The sequence below is a fragment of the Lates calcarifer genome, linkage group LG15 (assembly GCF_001640805.2).
Source record: "Lates calcarifer isolate ASB-BC8 linkage group LG15, TLL_Latcal_v3, whole genome shotgun sequence".
In the NCBI taxonomy this organism is placed as follows: Eukaryota; Metazoa; Chordata; class Actinopteri; family Centropomidae; genus Lates; species Lates calcarifer.
In genome coordinates, this window is record NC_066847.1 from 2340912 (window position 1) to 2365902 (window position 24991).

At 41.4% G+C, this 24991-nt stretch overlaps 1 protein-coding gene across 1 annotated transcript in view; it reads right to left on the bottom strand.

Annotated features, from left to right (window-relative positions):
* bbs9 (Bardet-Biedl syndrome 9) overlaps nt 1-24991 on the bottom strand; it is a 149625-nt gene that overhangs the window by 107267 nt on the left and 17367 nt on the right. The window contains exons 9-14 of the mRNA XM_051076228.1: nt 20419-20548; nt 18223-18404; nt 17954-18030; nt 17811-17864; nt 17585-17687; nt 6086-6190 (exon numbers count right to left, since the gene is read on the bottom strand). Of these exons, the coding sequence (XP_050932185.1) occupies nt 6086-6190; nt 17585-17687; nt 17811-17864; nt 17954-18030; nt 18223-18404; nt 20419-20548 (651 nt within the window). The remainder of the gene's footprint in view (nt 1-6085; nt 6191-17584; nt 17688-17810; nt 17865-17953; nt 18031-18222; nt 18405-20418; nt 20549-24991) is intronic.

Genomic DNA, 24991 nt, shown 5'->3' on the forward strand with positions numbered 1-24991 from the left:
TCTGGGCTCTGCTGTTCAAACAGGAGGGGATTCCCTGGGAAAACCTCCATCTCCCTCCATATGGACGTACACACAAAGTCAAAAAGCACTGTGGGAGCGCTCGGTTCGCCTTCCCACACACTTGGAACATTCAGCTGGAGGAGAACGCAGCCTGCCGACTAAGCCAAAATGATCACAAATATGATAAGTCATCCAAATCCAAAATTAAATAGCTGCCTGTCAAGAGGTTAGCATGAAAATCAGTCTGACAGAATCCGGAGAAAAAGACACCTAACGTAATAAAAGGATCAGTGTCAAGAGTTTCACTAATTTAGAAGACGAGAAGGTACTTTAAAAATTGAGACTACTTCGTTAAACTTAAAAGGTTGATTTTCTTTTTAGAGATATCAACTGATAAACCTGCATTGACTATTTCAACATGGGTAAAATATACTGACACCACAAATGCACAAAAAAAGTGGACTAAAGGCAGAGAGCACAAATCTGTGCATGTATTCAAGTCATAAAAACCATGAACATACCTGAACTGTTCACTATAATCAGCCACTGAGAAACTGTGTGTATAAGAATATAGTACGGAAGGCCAAAGTTGAAGAATGAAATACTAAGTATTGTACAGTGTATGGAATTTAATATACGGTAAATTCTACATTGACCTTTGTGCTTGCTGTGGCAGGCTAATGTAGGTGTAGAGTCAAATATCAGTGGAGGGGGAGAAAGAAAGAGGAGGAAGGAAACCAACACTGAGAAACTCTTTCTGTTGAGACAATGATGGACAATAAATGGTATAAAAGTAGTTTTGCTTAGTTTCTGTCTGTGTTTATATGTTAACCTAAATGAACCGAAACCAACGCCATACGGTGAGCAGTTAGTGCATAGTTTGGTGATGGACCAGAGGACCGGGCCAGCTTCAGCCACTGACACGAGCCAAGTTCCACCGCAGGAGAGGAGTTGAGTTTATTAGGGTTCAGGCCTGCATCCCTTCTTGGCTGTGGTCAACTAAGGCAGTCATTGGTATACTGGTATCGGTACAGCCACAGTGCTGTGTGTTGATTCCCTTGACATAAGATAAGATGCTTTAAGCATTCTGCATAGACGTGAAGATATATAAATATAGAAATGCTAATTTCTGTGAGGCCGTCACATTATATGTAAGCACGAAGCCAATAAGCTTCCACAGGCTTGTAGCAGGGATGCTGCACTTGCTCACAACAGCAAGTTTTTTGTGCGTGACAATTAGAATCTGCCCTTGTCTCCTAGTGGGAGGACTGATAGTGATCTGCCAAGCTGAGCAGCAAAAAAGAGCATCTCCTATCCCTGCTCCTCACCACCAGATTTTCCCAGCTGCTGTGGGATTCAAACAGTCAGCCTCCTGCTTCTCTAACCTTTAGGCTGCAGCAGTAGAAGTCTGGCAGATTAAGCTCTGATTTGATTGGTCGAAGAGGATTTCCTGCGAAGGTGAATGAGAAGCAGATGGCAGGTTGCAGGCCAATGAAAAGGCACTGAGGTGCTGAGTCAGACAGTTCACGAGTTATTAAACCTGATGAAAGTCATGCTTCCTTACTGCTGTCTGGCTTTCCTGTAGTAACTCAGCCTCGATCGTGCTGACTCTCCTGTCGTAATTCTGCCTTTTATCTAAATATTCTGATATTTCTAATCATTATTTAATGTCAGCATTAAAACTGTTTTTTAGATGTGTTATTTCTTCTCAGATAAAGACCAATATAAGAACATTTCATAGGGACAGTGTTCCAGCTATTCTTAAACTGTGCTAATATAAGGAATATAAATATGTTCACATTTAGCAGTATTACCTAATCCTACAATGCTAATGTTATTACTTTGTCTGTATCTCCTCTGACCACTGTGCAGTGTCAGACAAAAGAACAAAAAACCCAAACTGGGAGAAATGCAAAAAGATCAAAGGGTATACAAACGCAAAGAGGAAGGGAGAGAAAGAAAAAAAGCATAAATGTTGAGTGAAAGCTCCAGTTAAATGTAAAGGACATGTCAAATGGAGCAAAAAGACACTTACAGCACCCACAGCACACACACACACGGTAGCCACCCTTGGCCGGCTGCCAGCCAGTGTTCAATCAGTCTTTCCTGTTCTAAAATCTCCTGTAACGGCTGAGAAATTAGACTGGCTGAAATGAGTGAAATTCTGGATCCATTAGCCGGTGTAGTAGGAAAAAAAAAGTCAGTCTAGTGTTTCATGACTGCAAGCCTTTATTTTATCAATAATAACTGAGAAAGCTGAGAAGGTGTTCTTTTGTATAATTAACAGGACACAAACCTGCTCAAATTAACTTCTTTGATTTTACATTTTTCATTTTAAAATATCCCTTCATGACTTTCCTGAACTGCTTATGTGTGCAAATCAGAACAGAGCCAAGTACACATTTAACAAATAACATCCACATCACCAGGTTATAGCTGTCTAATACTCCATACTGAAACAAATAAAGTTCAAGGCACAAGTAGCTTCATCAACAAACCAAGGAACTTAAAACAGATCTACTGTTGACTTGTCAATGGGCTACTACAGCTATTAACATTCTAGATAAATATGAAATATAACAGTGATTCAAATTCAGTTAAATACAACTGAAAAGTAAAAAGCATTCTGTCTCTGCCAAGGCTGCAAAAACCTCGATAAAGTTGCTGAAAGTTGCTGCATCAACATGCACAGAAAGTAGAAGACTATCTTAGTGGTTCAACTTTCCACCAAATCTGTTACTAAGTTTTTGTTACGCAGTGAAATTAACAAACAGGGCTGAGAACATGATCTGCTTGGCAGATACAGCTAGCAACATCAGCAACATCAGCAACATCAGCTGGCTTGCAATGGTTCCTTGCAAATAGATTTCAGACCTGGCAGTTAAACAAGGACGGACCTAACGAAAATACTGCTGCCTTCTAGAGACATCAGCGTATGGAGATGCTGGTCACTCTGGCAAGCTTAATAAAACAGGAGAAAACAATGAAGACTGCCAACCAGCTCCCTAGGTTTCCACACGAATTGGCTTAGCAACCAATGAATCATGGCTGGCCGTGTTTTATGGAAATTATCCGCACAGTCGTAACTTATCTTTGACTGCTCAGATGAAAATGCCCATTGTGCATGAGGTAACAATGTACTGTAAATGCCAGCTTGACCACTTGATCCCTCTGAAGTGTGTTTGTGTAAAGCCCATTGTCAGGGTGTTAGGAAAATCACAGACGGCACTAATGAAATTCTTTCTAGATTGTAGCGACTACAGCCACCATCGAGCCTCCTTTGAAGGGCTTAAGGAGTCAACAGTCTTCTTAAATGTCAAAGCCTTTGTAGGGCTTAAAGATGGGCACAGCAGCCATGGGGTGGGATGCTGTTATGTGAGGTTGGTGGTGTTAAGGTGTAATCATCACCCCTGGGTGGGAGCGGAGAAAGAAAGGAAGAGATAGAGACAAAGTGATGCATTCCTCCCATACCGGGAGAGCATTTAGAGGATGAGACGAGACGGGGCATTAATGGAGATTAGCACCGCAGGAACACACAACCACAGAGTTACAACCACACGCACTCATCTATGCACATGCTCTTAAGATGACCACTTTGCAGTTCACCACCAGAGTTTAGAGAAGATAAGAGTCCACGTCATGGTTGGATCAGTGCAGGTTAGATGAGCCTAACAGGCGTTTCCACTTCCATTTGGCTGCTGTGGATGGTGGTGGTGGACGTGTGTTGTGAGCGTCCAGGTGCTGCTGATTTATGTGTCGCTCTCTCTAGTTCAGCTGTGCACTGAACAAACAGGCAGAGCTTCAGTGTCTGCTTAGGGTCCTTAAACGAAGCTCTGCCTTTGCACAAAGAATAAGCCCTCTGTCAATCTGAGAGCCTCTTTTTTTCCTCTCATTAAGTTAAAAAAATGATTTTAAATAAGCAGTCCTGTCAACATTAATTCAACAACTTGGAGATGTGTATTTAAAGTTTTCATATCTGTGTGGTTTTGAATAGGATGTTTGCCTCTTTGCAGTGATGATGTTAGATTAGAGTGTTGTTCCCTTCATCTGCCCAGGGACTGCACACAGAAATGAGCTAGAAGCCACATCTAATGTTGTACATGGTCCAGTCCTTGATATAAATAAATGAAATGAATGCAGTGACAGGGTGAAATGAACACAGTTTTGCTGTCAGTGGAAATGGTTCAATATTTTTGTGATCAGCATTTGTCTCTGACTGATAAACACTAGTTCAGATTGGTTATAACATCTGCTGTTTCAACAACAATACCACGGTGCACAAGGCCAGGTCCATAAGGAAATGTTCTGGGCCTGTAAGCCCTGATCTAATTAATGGCATCCAGCACCTTTAGGATGAACAGGAAAACTGACTGCAAGTCAGTGTTGGACCTCACTTTGTGCCTGAATGGGAGAAAACCCCCTGAAGCCAGGCCCCAGATTACTTTATATGTCCTCCCTTTACTTCTTCAGGTTCACACCTTATAAAACATGTCCTCCCTGTTTCCCTCCACTCTCATATCCACCCTGGCATTCCCACCCTTCTCTTTTCAGTCTAAAATATCTCCCTTCCTTTCTCTCCACCCAAGCTAATATACATTTTTCTCCTCTCCACTGAGCATAACTCACATCCTTACCTGCTTCCTCTTGTCTAACTCCTAGCATACCTCACCTCTGTTCTGTTTTTCCCATCCTGCTGTGCCTCTTCTTCCTCCAACCTTTAATGAACCTCTTCTAATTCAATCTCCAATCTAACAGGTCCCTTCCAAAACACGGGATCGGCCCCCTACATACTCTCCCCCAGCTGCTTGGCTTCCAAGGCTCATTGAAATACTCCAGACTCCTTATTTTCAGCTATTTTTAGCATCACAATAAAGCTTAACAAAAAAGAAACACTTCCCAATATTTCCAGACATTTCACATTAAATGTGCTTCTAAGGGAGGGGAAACTGTTCCACCAACAGAAACCTGCCAAAGCAAATGTAATCCAAAGGAAACAATAGCATGAAAACATGGATTTCTTTTTTTCATGAGCTGCTTTTTAAACGAATGCTGAAATCAGTATTTTTAAAAAAGGAGGCCTGTGACATTTGAAATAAAGAGTGGTTTTGTTGGTTTGCAGGGGAAAGTAATATCTTCCAGAAATATAGCAGGGCCGGGAAACAGATGCCTGGAGGGAGCAGGGGGATGAACTGAGTTTGTTTGGAAAGAGCCCAGATGTCCTTACGTCAAGTCAGCGCTCTGTTAGCAGCTGGTGTTCAGTGCTGTTACAGTGGAGGTGCACAAGGGTTACACAGGATGAAATGTTCAGACCGTAACTTACTTCAATCAGCCGTCATCTTTCTTAGCTCTTATAGAAACATTTACAAGGTTTGTCTAAGATGTAAAATGTCACTGCTGTTATGGTTTGCTCTCCTAATGAATGGCACTCTGCTCAGTGATTGGCTGAAAGGCTTTATGGCGTCAGGATTGTATCTTTCCTGAGTTCCTGAGCCACTCAGCTTTCGTAAGTAACGTTCTGCATCCGGGTACACTTGCATATCTACACACTCCGGTATACACTAATCAAATGAACTGGACTTTGGGGTCAAGTGTGCTCTGACCCAGGCCCGGCTCCCTGATATGAAAGTCCCCTTAAGATGATTTGTACAAGCAGTCACCTGTCAGTACTGTTGGAGGAGGAAAGTGCTAAAGCTTAATTAGACTTTTCAGAGAAATGTACTCAGTGTATCAAACAGCTCACAGCATGTATGTGTGACTGTCAAAGTGTATCATGGTGTTATGGTTATGTACAGAGCAGTGTCAAGTAATTTTCAATATTAGAGCATACATACGTCAACACCATTACTGAACAAAAACAGATGCTGTTTCTAACATTTCAGCGAGAGAACAGTGATCACTGTTACACAAAACAAGCTCAGAGCAAAGTCTGACTGATTTATTCTGTGTTAGACAGAAACTCATTACCACCAACGTTTCTGGAAAACACATCTGTCAGACTGCTTGTCCTGTTAAAATACTGATTTTGACTGAACTTGGCACACACTTGGAAACCAGCATGAAACGTGTCATGTAGGCATTTTCTTACCTGTTGGCGAGCTGTAGGACACGGTGATGTCTCCGGTCAGATCGGCGGGGGGGTAGCGGCCGTTGAGGAAAGCTGAGAATGCCACAAGTGTAGAGGAACCAACGCCTGAAGAGAGAGAGCAAATAAATGACAGGAATTTAGTCTGTAGGATTCACAACGAATGAGTGTGTTGGTGACATTTCTATCCTCTCTCCTGCACACACTACCCAGGCGCCATCCTCTGCTCAACAAGAACGCGTCTCAGGGCAACACCTGAGAATGTCCAGACCTGATTCTCTGGACATTTTTCATAGTTCAAGTGTGAAAACGGCTGGAGAAAGGGGTGAGTGTCATCAGCAAAGGTGCCTGTCCAGATGTGAACTGGAGACATCAGGGTTCATGATTGAAGCCTTAAAGGCCTCCAGAGGAGCTGTACTGATCAAAATTGTGCTGGATTGAAAGAACCGGATGCTGGCATTTAATAATTTCTAAGATTTCTGTTGTTTCTAATTGAAATAATAATCTTGCATCTTATCGAAAACTTTGGCTTCATTTTTTCAGTGAAATGAGGAATTTGCAGAAAAACATTTATATTCCTCAAGCGAGGTTATTGGCACAGAAACGTAGTTCTCATATTGCCCGTCAGAATGGCTTTAAAGGCTGATGAAAACAGAAACATTAACAAACATAAATAACATTACATCATTTAAAAAACCTGCCATTCCTGTCAAAAGAAATGGAGTGAGTGTATTACTCGTCCTGTGAAAACAGGCATCTTCTGTAGCTCCAAATAGTTTTGAATTATAACCAAAGTTATCTTGGATTGGGTTTGAGATTTAATATTCAAAGAAAGCCTGAAAGTGTTAACAAGCTGCATTATGGAAAGTGTAGGATTTAGGTTTTAAGAGCTTGACCCATACTAGAGACTAAAAGTGCAATGGAAGCACAACACTAAATCACTGGAATTCCCCTTTAAGTAATGTGGCTATTATAAATGTTAATGTAATTTTGAGTGAGGTTTTCTTCTAGAACAGACGTTCTGGTTTTACTGTGACTCTCTTTAAAGAAAGACATTGAACGATGGATGAGGAAACACAGCAGCCAATGAGACACACTCTCACACACACACACACACACAAACTTGAAGAGTCAGCATTTTCAAGGTGTGGACAGGACAGGATACAGCAAATCCAATACTAACCAGACCCCTTAGTGTACACACACCCTCACAAATGCTCACACACAGCAATGCTTATGCTAAACATCTCCAGGCGAGGTGAGGACAGAGGATTAGCAACATTAACCAGAACTTTAACTTGAATCCAAGTGCACACACACATACACACACAAACAGTGAAATTTTATGTAGCATGAGAAAGGGGCGATGACTTGTAGCTTCCCTTCAAATACCCCAAAACTAACAGTGAGAGAGAGAGGGAGAGAGAGAGAGAGAGCAAACGAGCTGGAGAGAAAAAGCAGGGATCAAATACAGACAGAGAGGAAAGGATATATTACAGCTAATGGCTTCATGCAGTCACACACATACACATACACACACAGACACACAGGGTGGTGTGGTGGTGTAATGGGGCGTGATGTTCCTGAGCTCGGCCTGTTACAGGTGACTGAACCCCAACTATGTGTGTGTATGTGTGTGTGAGCTCTGATGGAAAAAGTGTGAGTGTAATGAATGAAAATGGGCAGACGGAGTGTGTTTGAAAATACCTGCAAGTTTCTAATTATGTGTAATATTGTAAATTTATGAATGTAATCATTATAATCACACACAAACTCAGAGAGAAGGCGAGTTCTCTTGAGTTGAGGAGAGACAGAGCAGGAGGAGGAAAGACGGATGAGAGGAGAAGAAAAGAGAGACGACCACACCTCCCCTCCAACAGACAGAAGATAAATGATAAGAAGCAGAGAGAGACTTTCTCCACACTCTGTCAGACGCCCTGACAGCATGACCTCCACTCTCCCTTCTTCTCTTTTCTCCCTCTCCCACACTCCTCACCCCTTTCTACCATCCATCCTTATCTGTTCCTTTTTTTCCAATCATTTCTGATAAGGGTACATATTTTACAAACATTAAATAAAATAGGAACAGGAATAGGAATTTGGGGATTTTGGGATTTCTCTCCTGCAGTTTCTGTAATAAAAATAATTCAGTAATGTGTATTGCATTCTATCACCCCTCTACTCCTCAATCTTTTCCTCATCCTCTCAGTTTTCTCTTTGTTTCCCTTCTCCATCCATCTCCCTCTTTTCCTCCTCCCTCTCATTTCTACCCTTCGTTCATATCACCTTCCTCCTCTCCCTCCCTGTCATCCTGTCTGTCAGCAGAAGGCTTTTAACCTCTGTGCCCTGGAGGTCAAACTGGTCAGACTGGTTTAAGTGTTTTAAAGTGTTCCCAGGCCCCATTAAGACCAACAAACAACACCAAAGAAGACACAGAGTAATCCCTCCTCCTCTCTTTCTCTTTCTCTCTATCCATCTCTGTCTCTTTTCTCTTCAGCTTGTCATCATATATTCAGGCACATCTGGACAGGTCAGGGGGCTGCTGTGGAAGTTGAACCTGTGAGCTCCAGGTAACGTGTCGGTCTCTGTGACCTGGAGCTCCGACCCAGTGAGACTGTTCAGACTGGTCCCAGTGTTCTCAGTCACATTAACCCATTAACACCGCTGCCAACGAAAACAAACTCCACAAAGGAGTCTGAAATCCCCCACTTTACTACTTCTCCTTCTTTACCTCCTTCACTCCCTCCTCTTACTCAACTTTTCTCCATCTCTATTTTCTTTTCATCCTCATCTGCTCTGTTTTTCTAACTTTCTGCCACCTTTTCATTGATTCTGCACCTTACGTATCCTGAGTTTCCTCCCTCTGTTCGCCAAAAAGGAAACTGACAACATTAATGAGGCAAACTGCAAACTCTGATGAAAGTGGCAGCATCTGGAAAGTAACGCTTCTAATCTACACACACACTGAGTCTTGCAAAATGTCCACTGGAATCAGTAACACTAGTGTTGTCACAAATGTATTACCCGATGGGAAAATGTCCACACCATGGCACCCCTACTTTCTACCTTGTTCACTCCCTCTTCTTTTATTTCTTATTTTTCTTCCTCTCCCTCATTTCACTCCCCCCCTACTTCCCCATTCATCCCCATTAAATTAGGATTACATATTTTACCTACATTTAAAAAGCCGGTATAATTACAACAAATATGTTTCTTCTGCCAGTTGAAAAAGGTGAATAAGAATGAATGAAACATGTAACAATTATCTTCAAGATGGTATTGTGCTGACCTTAAAATGCACTACTTGGGCCAGTGCAGTGCTGACAGTGGCAAAAAGAAGCTTCATCTACATTACTGTGGGAGTGACATGAGTAGAGCTGGTATTTTGGTGCAAATCTGGTCTTAGAATTTGCCCTAAGAACTGTTGTTTGATTCTACCTCTTTGCGTGTGTCTGTGAAGTGAGGTGCTGTAGCTACCCTCAGGGTTCAGGTTATAGAAACTGACAGCTCAGGTTAAACCGACTACTGACTGTTTGCAGGAGGTCACAGGTCAAGAGGGGTGGAGATGGGGATCTATACCGCACAAGGAGATGGGAAAGGGACATGTGAGTGCTTGTGTGTCCACGCTTTCTTTGCCATGTGCAAATAATATAAAAAGCAAAACATCAAGAGAAAAACAAATGTGGAGGGTAAATTTGTTCTGAGACATTCCTGGTCCACCACTGATTCACTGTGTGTATGTGCGAACATCTGTGTGTGTGTGTGTGTGTGTAATCGTAGATCTCGTCATGTCCAGAGGCAAACAAGGGAATCTGAGGTGACCATCAGTGTGGTGTTAAACGCTCACCTTTGACCTCGGCAGGTCAGGATCAGGTCGGATCGTTGTGTACGGTCTGTCCTTAAACACAACTCACCTGATCCTCACTTAGAGATAAAAAAACCTGACATGCAGGAAGAAACAGTTTTACTTTCAAAACTCCTCTAAATTCTAACAAGCGTCAGTTTCCCTGTTGAGATTTGAATGTTTTGGTTTGAGCTCCATATGATGTATGATGATGGTGATGATGAGGGTTTGGCAACATGACCGTCAAAAACTGAGCAGACCAGTTCACACAACTGGTGAAAATCAATTTTGGTGGCAATGGAAAAATGGAAATATGGCTGCTGTGGTAGTTTCCATTTGATCCAATGCTGAAAAAAAGCTGAAAAATGGTTCATGTCATGATGAAATGCTTCGTGCAACAATTAACTGCACATATAACCATTTAAATTTTCAATAAAACTACCAATACAAGACGTGAGTTTTGGTGCTGACACCAAAATGATGAATTACATTACTGTGAGGAATATAAAGATATACAGTGAATGAATATGTAATGTGTGTATGATTGATGAAGGAGAGGAAGAGTGCTGCAGACCAATACAGAGAGGAAAGGATGGGATTTAAAGAGAGACAGGCGTTAGAGGAAAGAGGAAGGAGAAGGAAGCAGAGGGGAATGAGAGGGAAAAATAAAGACATTGAGGGACTGCATGACAAATGAAAGAGAGGAAGCAGGGAAAGGAAAGGATGGAAAGAGGAAAAGAGAAAAGGGTAGAGACAGGGAGGGAGGGAGTGAGAGTAGAAAAGAGAGAGAGACAGAACAAAGGAGGCAGTGTGTGGCGAACAGGGGATTGAGTCGCCATCTGAGACGAATAAAAACTGGAATAACAATAAAAGTCAGAAGGCGCTACCTCCCCTCCCTCCTCCTCTCCTCACACAACCAACCCCCACCAACACTGAACAGCACGTGCACACACACAAAGACACACACAGACATCATCGCTTTTACTGTCCTCTCTGTTTTCTGTAAAGTGCTCTGTGACAAATCTCTGCAAAAATATTTGGAAATAAACTTGAGTTGACGTTCACACTTGTACAGAACACACATGCTCGCACAAACACAATCACACACAGACACCACATGATGCACCACACTGAGCCAGAGAATCAAAGACACATGAGGCAGCAGCAGCGCACACACACACACACACAGCAGCTGTAGCAGAGGGACAAAAAATATTCTGTTCTCGGGGAGATGAATCTTGTAAGAGAGAAAGTAAAGTGTGTGTGTTTGTACATGTACTTTGTTATGTGTTTACATCTGTGCTAGTGTGTGGAAAGACGTGTCAGTGTGTTGCAATGTAAGAGGGAGGAAACGAGCAGGTGAGAGTATGTGTAGACTCAGAGATATAGTGATGATGAGAAACAGACAGAGGAGGTGCCGCAGCAGCAGTGTTGCTGTTATTAGTGTTGCTAGTGTTTCTCTAAATTGCAGCCACATTTTCCTGTAACACCTGTCGCTTTGTCACTGCTTCATGTATCTGTTTTATCTGTTTTTTATTAGGTCTTGTTCATATTATGAGAAAAAGGCTCATATGAGTCATCAAATGACATTTGAATAAAAAAGGGTAAAGGAGAAACAGAAGCAAAAGAGAAGCAGAAGGTTTATACACACCAGAAAACATGCTCTAAGAATTACATATAGATTGAATATTTCTAGGATTTTACTGCAACTTTAAGATACAGTCACTTAGAAAAATGTGTCTTTACATTTGCTTAACTCACTGCTAAGGGCTTTAATGTTGACTACAGGATCAACAACATTTTTCAGTGATAGTCTGGTCTGTATATGGCAACTAGTCATATTTGGAAATAAATATGGCAATGAGTTACAAATATTAACAATATTAAAAATGCAATTTTACTATAAGAGTGTCAGTATACACCAAACAGCAAACACCCAGCCCACCTTCAAACAGTGATTAGCCAAGTGTGCAGAGGTGAAAACGTATGCAGGGTTTTAACTTCTGTCGTAAGTTCTTTTTCATTCTTTACTCCCATCACTTTTCATGTGTACAACCAAGTGCAACACTTTAAACGCCTTCCACAAGTACAAACATGTGCTATAACCCCCATCTGAATAACTATCGTGTCTCTTCCCCCTCTAGAACAGCCAACTTCAATTGTGGCTGTTCAAAACAGCTACAAACACTTTTGGTTTTTGACGTGGTCTGACAACACGACGTAAGAATGCAGTGCTTTTCACTTCCCTCCGTAATGGTGCTAGCCGACAACCATCCATCATGAATCTGTCCTCTCAACAGTGAGTGTAGCTGACAAAGAAGCAGTCAGCAGTTGCTAAGAGCAGTTACTATCCATCATATTAATGAATAAAGGATGTTGATTTAAAGGAGCTGTTTGTACATTTTTCTATTGCTACATAGCCATCGTTACCGTTAACACTTTTTTACTTCAATTAGAGGTATTTAAGAAACAAAGCAACTTCAGCATCAAACTTCATTCCTTTACTCACCAAGAGTTGTCTCTCTAGTGGTGGAAAGCAACACTAATGTTTTGCTTCTATTTCTATCACTTCTTTTCTTCTACTGAGGTTAGCATGCTAACCAGCTAGCCCCTGGTGCTGCACAGAGGGCGTATTCTAACCTCTCGTATTGGAAATGCAATGATGCCTGGAGCTCTTGTTGGTATTGTAGCAACAGCAAAACTTACAAACAGCTCCTTTAAGAGGTGTTATTTCTGTAGGTGAACTTACAACAACCTTTAAAATGCTGTTAACTGCAATTTTTGAATGTATGGAAGAACTTCTCTAGTTCTGGCACGGGAAGATGACATCCTGTCTCCAGGGTAGTAGTGGAAAGTAGTGGAAGTCATTTATTATTGTTTTGTTTTTTAATTGATGATTGTCTACACGGTTTACATCAGCATATGCAGTGTACTTACATATGGTTTATACCAGGCAGTATTCCACCTACAGCTCGACCACTTCCCCTGCAATCCATAAAGTGAGGTGCAATTTTCTGGAGAAAATCACAAAGTAAACTCTGACTGTGTGACTGGGATCCAGCTCCTCTGAGCCAAGGCTTTCATTAAAACTTACGCAGCCTCCATTAATTTATTTTTTCCTAATTTTCCAGGACCGTAACGGATGTGAAACACTTGATTTGGGGCCAAACGACCACTGGGGTCAGCCACGGCAGGTCTTGCTGCTTCAGAACTGAGCCAGGCCATTGTGGGCCAAAGCAGACCAGTGAGGGGTTACTTAGACGGGAGGGGAAGAGAAGGAGAAAAAGGAAGGAAAAGAAAGACAGAAAGTGTGTATGTGTGTGTTGTAGCTCTCATGTTTCGCAGCAGAGAGCTGTTGATTGACTAGTGAAAGGCAGCGCCAGATATCTGTGCGCAGGAAGACAAGAGAACACACACACAGCTACTTTACTTCGAATGTGTGCGTCTATATTTAAATGGGACATTGGTTGGTGACACGTGCATGTGTTTATGCTTCTGTGTCCATGGATATGTATGTGTAAGTATTTATATGACTTGGGTGTGTATCTCTGTAGCTGTCTGTGTGTGTCTACTTGAGAGAGGCTTCTGAATTTGACCCATGTGACCGCTACCTAAACTCATGTAAACAAAGCACCTCTTTAGTGGTGTAAACGTGATGGTGCAATGAGTCACAGCCTCTGATCTTCCATATAAACAGTGAATCGTTGAGAACTACTGCCAAGAGAAAAAACTCCAACCAACCAAACCAATCAGATGAATCCCAAAGCTTTTTTAAAAATCCTTTTTTTGGCATCTTCTTCAATGAATTTATTTCTGATTAAATTTGAGTTTCTGCTAGTGTGCCTTTCATCGTCTGTTCACACATGGAAGCCATTATTGCTCATGAAACAAATCAAGTTTTTCTTCAGCTTACAGTTCATGTGAATTCATGAGGTGGGAAGTTATAAATGAAACACACGTCATTCATGACCTCCACATGTGTAATATACAGCATGTTACTGTACCCATATTCTAAAGATAAACTGATTATCAAACAAAACACACAGTCTTTCAAAAGTAATAAATGTTCACTATTGACTGTGATTGGCGATGTTCATTTAACACCACACCAGAAACTAGTGGCATGACAGAAATACCAAAATTTCCAAGTGCAACCAGTGACTGATTTTTCAAAGCAGGGATGTTGTGGTTAGAGTACAGATGTACAAGGAAATCAGGTAAGTCACTTGCAAGTAAGTAGTGGCAAATAACGCTCACTGTAAGCAGATCTGCTGTAGCAGCAAAAAAAATGATAGAATGCAGAAAAATAAATAAATAACAACTCTGACCAGAATAATGAATTAAAAACTGCAAAGAGTTCTGCAGAGTAGAGACTGGCAACACTACAAGTCTGACCCCAACCAATCATAGTTCACATCCTTACATGTGATCAGGGAGAAATAGAACCCCAACAACATTTTTATGCCAGAGAGCACTCTGTCATCCTATTGGTCAACATGAAGGAAGTAGGTGTAGGAGATGTCACACACATGCTACAGAGCTGTTCTTTGATTATCTCACACTACTAAGGCCCGTTCGTTGTTCCTGAAGTTCATATTCAGGCCTTATGCCGGAAATTTGTTGGCCACAAGAACATTGTGTCACAATTAGACTGAATTTGTGTAGTTATCTACCATTCCAACATTAGAGATTTGGTTAAATGTATAGATGAAAATACAGTGGAAAAGTGTAGATTAAAACAGCACAGGAAACAAAAGCAACACTGAGGCAAAGAAATAATAAATACAAAACATGTGCAGTATAAAATATGACAAAATATGAAATGTAAGTCATATAAAAAATAGGAAAGTGGTAAAAGAATTTACAGGAAATATACTGTGCGTGTTGTGCAACGCATCATGTTTGCATTAACAGTTGTTGAGGTCACGTACAGTATATTTACAGATAAGAATGCACTGTGGTAAAACGTATTACATTTCTGCATAGGCGCATCATGAATCATGGGAAAAGAAGTGGTCAGTTTGATTCAGAGCTCAGAATAAATGGATGGTGTTCCACTCGCCTGAGAATGCTGCTCACATCTTGAAATCATAAATTCACAATCCATACTGGTCCCTCTCAAAAAAACGCAGCGAGCACTCCTCTGTGATGGATGATGGTTTCAGCAAATGTAAGGAGCAGTTTTGAAGGAAAAATTGACATTTTTCTGGTGCTTATCCAGATTCTGTGCCCTTGTAAATGTCTTTGAAATAACTGCTAACGCTAAATAACTGCAGACACAATCCTTGTCATGTTATTATAACCTGAATCAATTCATTTGACCTTACACTAAAAAAATCTGTAGTTTGATTTCTACTGTCACGGTGAAAATTATGTTAATTACAAGACAGTACGATGGTATTCTGTTTCTCAATTGTAAACTGCAAAATTCCAGAAGTGATGAAGTCAAGCGACAATATTCCTATAGTGATGAGAGAAAGATTGTCTGGGTTGTAAAACAGGAACTTAAATTCTTACTTTAAGTAATTCTTCTACTGAAGTAATTACTGGACGTCACTATGGAGGAGACAAAAGAAAAAGATGAAACCATGCTATGGTAGAGCTACAGTCTCACCCGAGCCCCAGTCGGAGCAGCTTACTCATACTTGGCTGCTTTTTTTCCTTTAGGGTGTTGGTAGATTTGGTCCATGATTCATTCAAACCTACTATCATAGTTTTGTTTTCACACACAAAACTCCTTTTGAAACATGGATTGATGGTGAAACACACATCCATGCCCACACTGTATCTACATCACACTCATGAAACATGGATTTTTTTTTAAAAGGAAAATGCCTGCTATTCGTTTAATGCTGATGCTGTGGGACTGCCACCACACAAAAACCAGTTAAAACCAATCACGCCTGGAAACTTGACTTGTCTTAAAGCTGGAGAAAATAACCTTTTCATATAAATGAAGAGTGAATGCAGAGTTTTAAATCTGGTGTCTGTGGCCACATGATCTGTTTTACATCAACCAGCAATGGTTGGTTTATCAAAACTGAGGAGGGCAACAGAGACAGAGAAGGCTACAGTAACCATGCATGGCAGAAAAACCTAGTTAGTGTGCAAGAAAAGTTTCTGATGCACAACATAAAAAATTAACTTTCATTCAGAGGAAGGATGACAGAGGGATCAATGCGAGGGGAGGCACTAAAGTTCCACATTGCAGATTTAATGAAGCACTCTTCTAGTATGAGAAGATATTTCAGTGTGAAATATGACCTCAGGTTTTAGGTGGATCCTTGTTCAATTTTTGAGTTTACCAAGTTTGAAAATGCTAAGTTTAGTTATTTTTCTAAGGAGGAACAAAGAGAGATCCCTCAGACCATAGAAAACAAACTGTAGGTGTTGATCCAACACAGCCAGAGTTAGGACTCTCACTCCACGTGTAGAACAACAGGCAGTACAAGGCACCAACACCGCCAGGGTTAGAGGTTTCCCTCCCAATGGGGCTGCAGATTTTAAAAATGTGTGTTCTCATGGTGCTATAAGGAGCCTCTGATAAAAGCCTCCCCCAACCAGTTTACATTACACACACCGTAGATTTACGCTTTCACATTTCCATGCCCACAAAAGGTGGAAAGAGTCACACAGAGGAAACAGAGGATGCACAGAGTTGTGTAACAGCTCAAAGTGAATGGTTAACATTGTGTTACAGGATGGGTGACGTTCTTTTAATGAGCCGACAGCAGATATCTGTGTTTGGGGTCATAAGGTCGTGTGTACGTAGTGTCTGAGTGATTCAGATCAAAGTTACCGCCGTCTGGTCAAAGTGACCAAATCTGCCCAACAGCTAGATGACAGAACACACAGAATAAAGACTGATAAGAGCTGAATAAATACACGCAGACTCGCACCTCTCACTCAGTCAGTCAGTCAGTCACTGCCACTGTGTGTGTGTCTGTTCAGACTGTGGAGGAGGATGCGATGAAGGAGAGAAGCTGAAAAAAGGTGTGTGTTGTATATATGGGTGTGTGCATGTGTGATTGAGAGAGTGAGTGAAAGAGAAAGGTTGGGAAAAACAAAAGTAACTGTTGACATCAGATGATGAAAGATCTTACACAAAACCAGCTGCATAAAGTGCACTCAGTATTGTATTCCCTTAAAATAAACTTTAGCTCGTTTAGCTCATCCTTAAAGAATTTAAGGATGACTCCATGTGAGATGCCTTGTTCGGTTAATTTGTTTTACTGCACGGTGGCTAGCCGCTAGCTAGTGTGGCTAGCAACATTAGCATAGCTGTACCGTGCTCTGTGTAGCCGTGGTGTTACAGCCTGTGCAGGGCAGCTGACAGGTCTGTTTACAGTGTTTGTCTGCTCTGAAAGACGTCCTAGTGCGGAAAAGGGGTGAAAATGAACATGTCGACCTGGGTGTCATGTTTCCATCACTGCCAGTCGGAGCTGGAGCCAATAAATACCCGTGACCAGTGCAGAGTCATTTGACAAGAGCCAGATGTTATTGGGTGTTAGTGGGTTTCTTGTCAGTGTAAAAGGGTTTTTTATTGTGCGGATTTGTATTTCGTCACCTCCTCATGAACACAATAGAGGAAACAATATGAAGGACAAGAGGAAAACATTCAAAGAAACACACACAAAGAAAAAGTGAAAAAGACTGACCCATGGGCTCGAGGACAAACTGGTCCTGAGTGACGGCCAGAGGAGGCTGAACACAGACGGTCAGCTTAGAGGACTGCACAACACAACTGGCCTTCACCTTCACCTGCAGAGAGAGCCACGATGAAGTGAGATGGGGAGAGGATACAATACGAAATTCGGAGGAAGAGAGACTACAAATTCAGGTGTTGAGGTACGTCAGGTCATCAAGTGCATGACCACAGCTCACCTGTACGGTCACTGAAGGGACAGGCAGACCACCGATATCTTGGATCAGAGCGTGCTGTAGCCAGAGACAAAAAGACGATGAATCTACTGCATCTCTGTGTGTGTTCATATGGTAGAGAATGTGTGTGTTCTTGTGTGTTTTACCGATGGGCTGTCCATGCTGGAGGACACAGTAGCTGTAACAATCAGGTCCTCCTCAGCATCAGTTTTAGGCAGAATATCTGAAATAATCACAGAAGGAGGTTTATCTAAAAAATTTAACCTGTTAGTCTGAAAACATTTTTAAACTGGCAGAAAAATGACGGACTGGAGAGGCCTCCAAGAACCAGTTTTTGTATCTTAAGTACATCTTGTAGCTTCTTCATCTTTCAGGAGTTTTGAAAACTTTGTTTAAGCTCCCAGCAGTCTCCTACCCTGAGTCCTGGTGGCCTCTCTGATGAACTTCTGCAGTTTCTTCATCTCAGCATCCACCTGCTCGTAGTCTGCTTCCCTGGCATCCACCTTGGGTGTGGAGAAGAAGGAGGGGTCTGTACCCATGTACGAGCATAGGAGATGACCATCTGAACTGAGACTGACCACCACTCCCTTTAACTCCCTGAAGAGGAGAGGAGAGGAGAGGAGAGGAGAGGAGAGGAGTTGACATGACGACATGTGAAACTAGTACTTTTACCTAGCGATAAGAGTTTGTGATACGGAGTGCAAGGACATAATGTATTTTAACTGTGTGTGTGTATGAGTGTGTAGTAACTGGTTGCAGATGTGTCGTAGTTCTAGTCCAATGAAGCTGTAACACTCTTTCACACACAGACACACACACACACACACACACACACACAGGGTTCAGGTCTAGAGCAGCAGCCGGCTCCACACCTGCACAGGAGGGCGTCTGAGGGGGCATAAAACTTTCACTTTAACTGCTGCGGAAACACTCATACTCACTCACTCACTCACTCATACACTCATAACAACAACAGCTCTCACTTTCACTGAAACACACAGACACACACACCCCACCCCCAACCCTCACAGAAAATCAGTTCCCACCACTTGAGAGAGAAAAACTGTTGATCATAAATATGAACAGACAAACAAAGAGGAAACACACAGCAGCAGCTGCTGTAGAGATGTTAGCTGTCATAATAACACACTGTACTCAACACTAAACACTACACTACACCTACCATAACAATGTATGTAGGTAATGTAAATACAGTTTAACATTAAGGCCTGCAGGTTCAGTGCATCAGTTCACTGAACCAAATTTTGACCAAGCATGAAACAATAACTGTTGAAAAAAACCTGTTGGTGCATCATGCTGCTGTTGTTGTTGTTGTTGTTAGCATTCCCTCTCAATGGGTTGACTTTATTTTTGATTAACACAAACAAACTAACAGATGGAAGCAGTGGTATTCCAGCAGCTCCTGTGTTCTGCTCAGAAAAATTCCTGTTTTTGTCAGTGGAGTCTGGTAGTGATATCTCTGTGTTCTGTAGGAATCCTATCCATAAAGTTGTCAGACACTTCTAATAACAATCTGAACCTGTCAGTGGTAAAAACAAGCACTTAAAAGAACTTATTTGATGTGGACACTGCTCCATTATATTCCACTGCAGCAGCTGTTTAGTGGTTGCCAGGTACAATGTGCAAAGATTTTTGTGTCTATCAATCATTTACACCTAAAAACATGGAAAAATAAGGTTAAAAAATACCAGAGTTATCCTTTAATTTTCTCTATGTCAGGCTCTGGGTCCAAATTTGGACTTATGAAGACCTAAAGCTGGTGAGGACAGTTTAAAAACCCAGAGACAGCCTGACCATTTAATCTGGAGTTTGCAGAATTAAGTAATAAAACTCAATACTGCCTCCAAAATAACAAAGCAAAGACTCCTGCAGCACTGCTGTAAATTACAGATAGCCACAGTAAGCTGCCAGAGTGATCGTGTGTATATGTTTTGTGTGTATTGTGTGTTTCTCTCCCACACTCTGTGCAGTGTCCCGCCAACACGCTGAACAAGATGATGACTATCAAGTGCTTTAGAACAACACAGCCTCAAACTAAACCAAACAGCTATCCAGACACACACTATCTCCTGCATCTAAAACACACACACACACACAGAGAGAGAAACCACATCATTTTTCAGCCATGTTTTTGTTTTGCATTGTAATTGTATCAAATTGCGGTTTGATTGGAGTTGTTTGGAAAAAGTCAAATTAATGGCTACAGCTGGCCCCTCCCTCCTCCGCTCTGATTGGGCAGCTGGAAGACATTGTCGGATAATTTCCTGTCAAAAGTAACACACTGGATTTCACAAGCTGATAAACACAATAAGATACCGTACCTGCTGTGCGTATGTGTGTGTTTACATGTGTATTTGCCTGTGCATAAGTACATGCACATGTTTTATAAGTGAGTCTGCATGAGTGTGTTTGTACATCTAACACACAGCAACACTGTCTTCTAAGCACACGATAAACATTTTTATCTTGTTCTTCCTTGAAGTAGCAGCGACGAGTCTCTTATGAAGTGGGCTTCATCTGTGAGGGACCCTCTGTGTTTCCTCAAATATAGCTCTGTCTTCACAGTAAGGAAACAGAAGAATGTACGTACGGGAAGTTGGCGATGCGAACAGCCACAGGTACAAAGGAGAGCTGGGCCGCCCACTTCAGAGTCACATCCTGGTAAACCAGCAGCATGTTGGTGTGGTTACCTAGCAGCAGGTTGGTCGTGCCATCTGTTACTGGAGGAGACAAAAAATAAAACAGATTGTTAGATAGTGGAACAGTGACTGTGGAGGAGACGTAGGAAGGTATCTGACATAAAACTGTGGTCCTGAAGGAGAAATTCAAAGACACAGAGTGCTTTTTTTAACCTTCCTTTCTGGTTGTTTAATGTCACTTGTCAGTCTGGATTCAACTTTAATAGGATTGGCAAACATATATCACAAATATCTTGTAGTAGCTCATTTGAAAAAGGAGAAACAGGAAAAAGACAATTTAAAAGTCTTTTTCTCCTCTTCCTCCTTTTCATTTACAAGTATACAAATATAGAAATGTTTGTGTGTATATATATGTGCTGGCTGTATTAGTGACAGCACCTGGTGATTTATTGTTAGAAACCGAGCAGCACAAACTCAAGGGTTTTGTTAGGTTTTTGGAAAACAGTGCAGCATATTCACAAATCCAAAAACCATGGAGCACAGAAATAACAAATTCCTGTGGTGGGTGGCATTGCCCTTTAAGATGAGCGCCAGTTGTGCTCTCCTGTAAAGAAAAATTATCTCTTTACATCTCACATCTGGTTTGTATATAGAATTTTGTCATCTAGATCTTTTATTTTAAGATGAGGTCAGTTCGTGTAAGTGAGGCTACATATACACTTTCTCCTGTGACTCATTGCTAGAAGCATTAAATATAAATAGTATTTATGTTTTACTACTTAAGTTTCTCACACACACACTCGTTCATACACATACAGTCACACAGGTCCAGCCCGTCCCACCAATGGTGCAGTTACCACCTAGAGAGATCTGAGGTGACGGCCACACGCAAAACAAACACACTTCGCTCACACACACAATCACGCAGTTGAATACACAAGTTATAATATAGTAACAGCGGTCAGCAGGGTGGTACAGTGCAGGGGTCAAAATGACAGAGTGTGTGTCGGTGCCACATCAAAGCAAACACACACCTTCTATCTCAGCATCAGCATTATAATTACAACCTAATTATAAAGGTCCAATCTACGTACTGCCTTCGTGTTCAAGCCGAGGATCAGCTCCTTTCCTCCGTTACACCTCACCCCCTCCACTCTTATCTCCACATCCTCTTCTCTTCTCTCCTTCTCCTCTCTTTTCGACCTCTCTGTCTTTTCTTTGTCTCTCCCCAACTCCCTTACTTCTCTGGTCCTTTCAGTTCTCCTTTCTTTTCTTCCCCTCCCTGTCGGTTCTCACCTGTTTTCTCTAACCCTCTCTCTCTTTTATCCTCTTTTTATTTTTCTACCATCTGCCACCAGATTAACTGTTCCTTTCCAAAGAAGGCAAGAAAGGCTAAAAATAATCTCATAAAATGATAGAGTAGAGCGATCTGTCATCTCTCACTTTGGAAATGTTAACTGGCTCTTGAGTGACTTCTACTACTACATGTTGTCATTTTGGTTACAATTTAACATTACAAAAGACAATAACTATAAACTGTTATGTAGAGATGAGTGACAAATTAGAGGGAAAACAAACAAGTCTCTGCAGCTGAAGGGGTGCACACAACTGAAGATATTCCATCATTCTGTGTTTTGCTGATATGGAGTAACACATCAGTCCAAACTCTCTTATATGTGTTCAGTTGGATTGAGATCTGGAGACTGTGAAGGCCACAGCATAAGATTCATACTATTTTCATACTCATCAAACCATCCAGTGAGCCTTCGTGCCCCAATCTGAAGTAACCTGTCACTTGTTTGTCATGTTTCTAGAAGTTTGGATCATATAATTTTATTTCAAAGGAAGTGGTTTCGCATCTCATTGTGGTTTGAACGTGGGACCTGAACTTTGGCTAGAGAGTGTTTTTCGGATGAGCAGCCAAGCCAGTAAAGTTATTTGAGAAAGAAAGGAATAGACAGACAGAGGGAGGTAGACATGGAGACTGAGGGCAGGGATCCAGCAGAGGCAGCTGTGAGGCTGAAGGCCAGAAGGAAAGCGTTAGGAAACACTCAAGAGATCACTGTTGTCTATCCTCCTCTGCACTACACTCTCAACTATGAGGGTTCAGTGGAGATCCACTGTAAATGGTTATCTGGCCTTATACTATTAAAGAACTCTTACTGAGTGAAGGGTGGCAACTCTGACAGTCACTTAGTCACTAAGTGTTGGCCTTGTAACAGTAAACTGAAGAATGGACACACAGGATTGCAGCAGCAGCCTGGTCCCAGGAGTTTGTCTGTCCTCCCACCATGTGGGAATTTTTATGTGGTTTTGATTGTTGACAGGAATCATGTCCCAATAAAAGCTGCTTTTGTTGCACTGGCACATCATGTATTGAACTTATAGCCAACTTCCAAGAGTAATTTAAATAATCTAAATAATGTCTGGAACAGATAGTGGCGGGCACTTTGAAAGCTGAGATATTTTAATTCTAAAATTGAAAACAGATATCAGTAGAAAGCTCTTGGCAGTTTTTGCGATCCCTCCATCAATCCTCCCTTCTGGATCCTTCCTACAGTCTATTTTTTGCTTTCCCTCACTCACATCCTTTTTTATTTTCTCTTTCCATCTGTCAGCTCTCGAGTGCATTTTAGATCAAGTGTAATATTCTCAACAAAAATGGTTCCACGGTACATTGTTGCATAAACTGAAACAGACAGAACATTTTTTGTTGCTGTAAAGAACTCTCATAAAAAGGTTGTTTATTGCTCCATGCTCCAAAAGGTTATACACAGAACTTTCATTCTGCTGTATTTAAGCACCATTCTGGAGGTCCAAGCATATCTGGATAATAAGTGTTGCTTGTGATGATAAGAATCAGGCTGGAGTCAATGACCAAGGCATAGGTTATATAATTTCCCTCCTTTCAAATACAATTTCTAACATGTTACATATTAGTATCAGAAAATGAACAATAAAGCTCTTGTCTCTGGGTGTAAATTAAGCAAAAGAAACAAAGAATGTGACGCTGTTTTGGGGTACTGCAGTTCAAAGTATTCACCAGAAACACATGTTTATAAGGACGACATAAAACCTTCCAAACAGGGATAATAAGAAGATTTTAGGATCCAGACAGGTTTCAGACTAACAATTGAGAAATTCTCTGAGTCATTTCAGTTCTGTATGAAACCCAAACATCAACCAGAACAGCCAAAATAACCCTCCTTGGTTAGTGGGTGTAAACCATGAAAGTCACAATACAACAGCAGGTGGCTCTTTCCCGCTCTGTGTAGGGCTAAAACTAATACAGATGGAAGTGTGCACGCACTTTTTTGTGTTTGCTTTCACGTCCTCCTATTCTAAATTACCACAATCAAGCTGCAATTTGATACAAATGCACTGCTAATCACTAATTATTGAATAATGAGGCTGTAGGTATGCATGGAGAAAATTCATCCATACTGTCTGTCAGGTACAAGTTGGGTTTTTAACCTTCTAGTAAGGGTGACATTCAGAAGACCAGTGTGTTATGCTTCCTGAGTCCTTTCTCTCTCCCTCTCCAACAGCTAGAGCCCACTTCAAGATCTGTAGCCACAGTAGGATTAGCATAACACACACAGAACCTCTTGGCAGTACAAGGTGTGTAAGTCTGTGGTGAGCATAGCTTATCCATGGTGCACGCTGGAAGCACTAGCTAGTGTTTCTTGCTTCAGATGTGATGCCTTTTCAAAGGAAGATAATAAAGTTACTAGACAGCTGTACAATCCTCACATTATACATAATCTCCCTCTCAAAGGTGAAGTCTGGAACACATTACATTCTGTAGCTGCACTGTTTAACCATACAGCACACACACTCACACCCAAGCACCTGTGGGATTATAAGTAACGCCTATGATCTCAATACCTTTCTGCCACATTTTGAACTTTTCACTAAGTGATCTAGACGATGCATCTACACTTTAGTTGTAGATCTGTAAAATGTTACCTTTCATAAAATAAGAAAACAGCCTTGTTTTTTAGATAATAAAGGGGTTTGGGATTTTTGGGGGATTATTATTATTTTGTTATCATAGGCCATGAAGGAGCATTTAATCCTTCACTTTCTTTGAAAATCTAAAAATATCCAGATGTGGAGATACATTGTATTATATGTATTATATCCAATCATATCTGTCATATACATTTATATGTCTGCCTTTATTATATTATCCATTCATCTTCCACCATGTGTTTATGTACTACACATTGTTCAGTAGTCTGTTCACTTTTGTTTTAATGCATGTAGCAGGGCTACTCCACTTATTCCATCATGTTCTGCCAAAGGCAGCTTCCTGCAGAACCAGTCATGTGGCGCTGGGCCACTGCACAGAACGCTTTGTTTTTGTGTATTTTGCTCGCTTACTTTAGGACGTTTGGTTGTGGCAGGTGCGCTGATGCATGGTGAATTTTGTGTTGCTGCCCTGTACTTCACTCCAGGATGAACACATCTGAGCTTTACCAGCGCTGCAGTGGCTAAATTTGACAGCATGTGCGGGGGAAG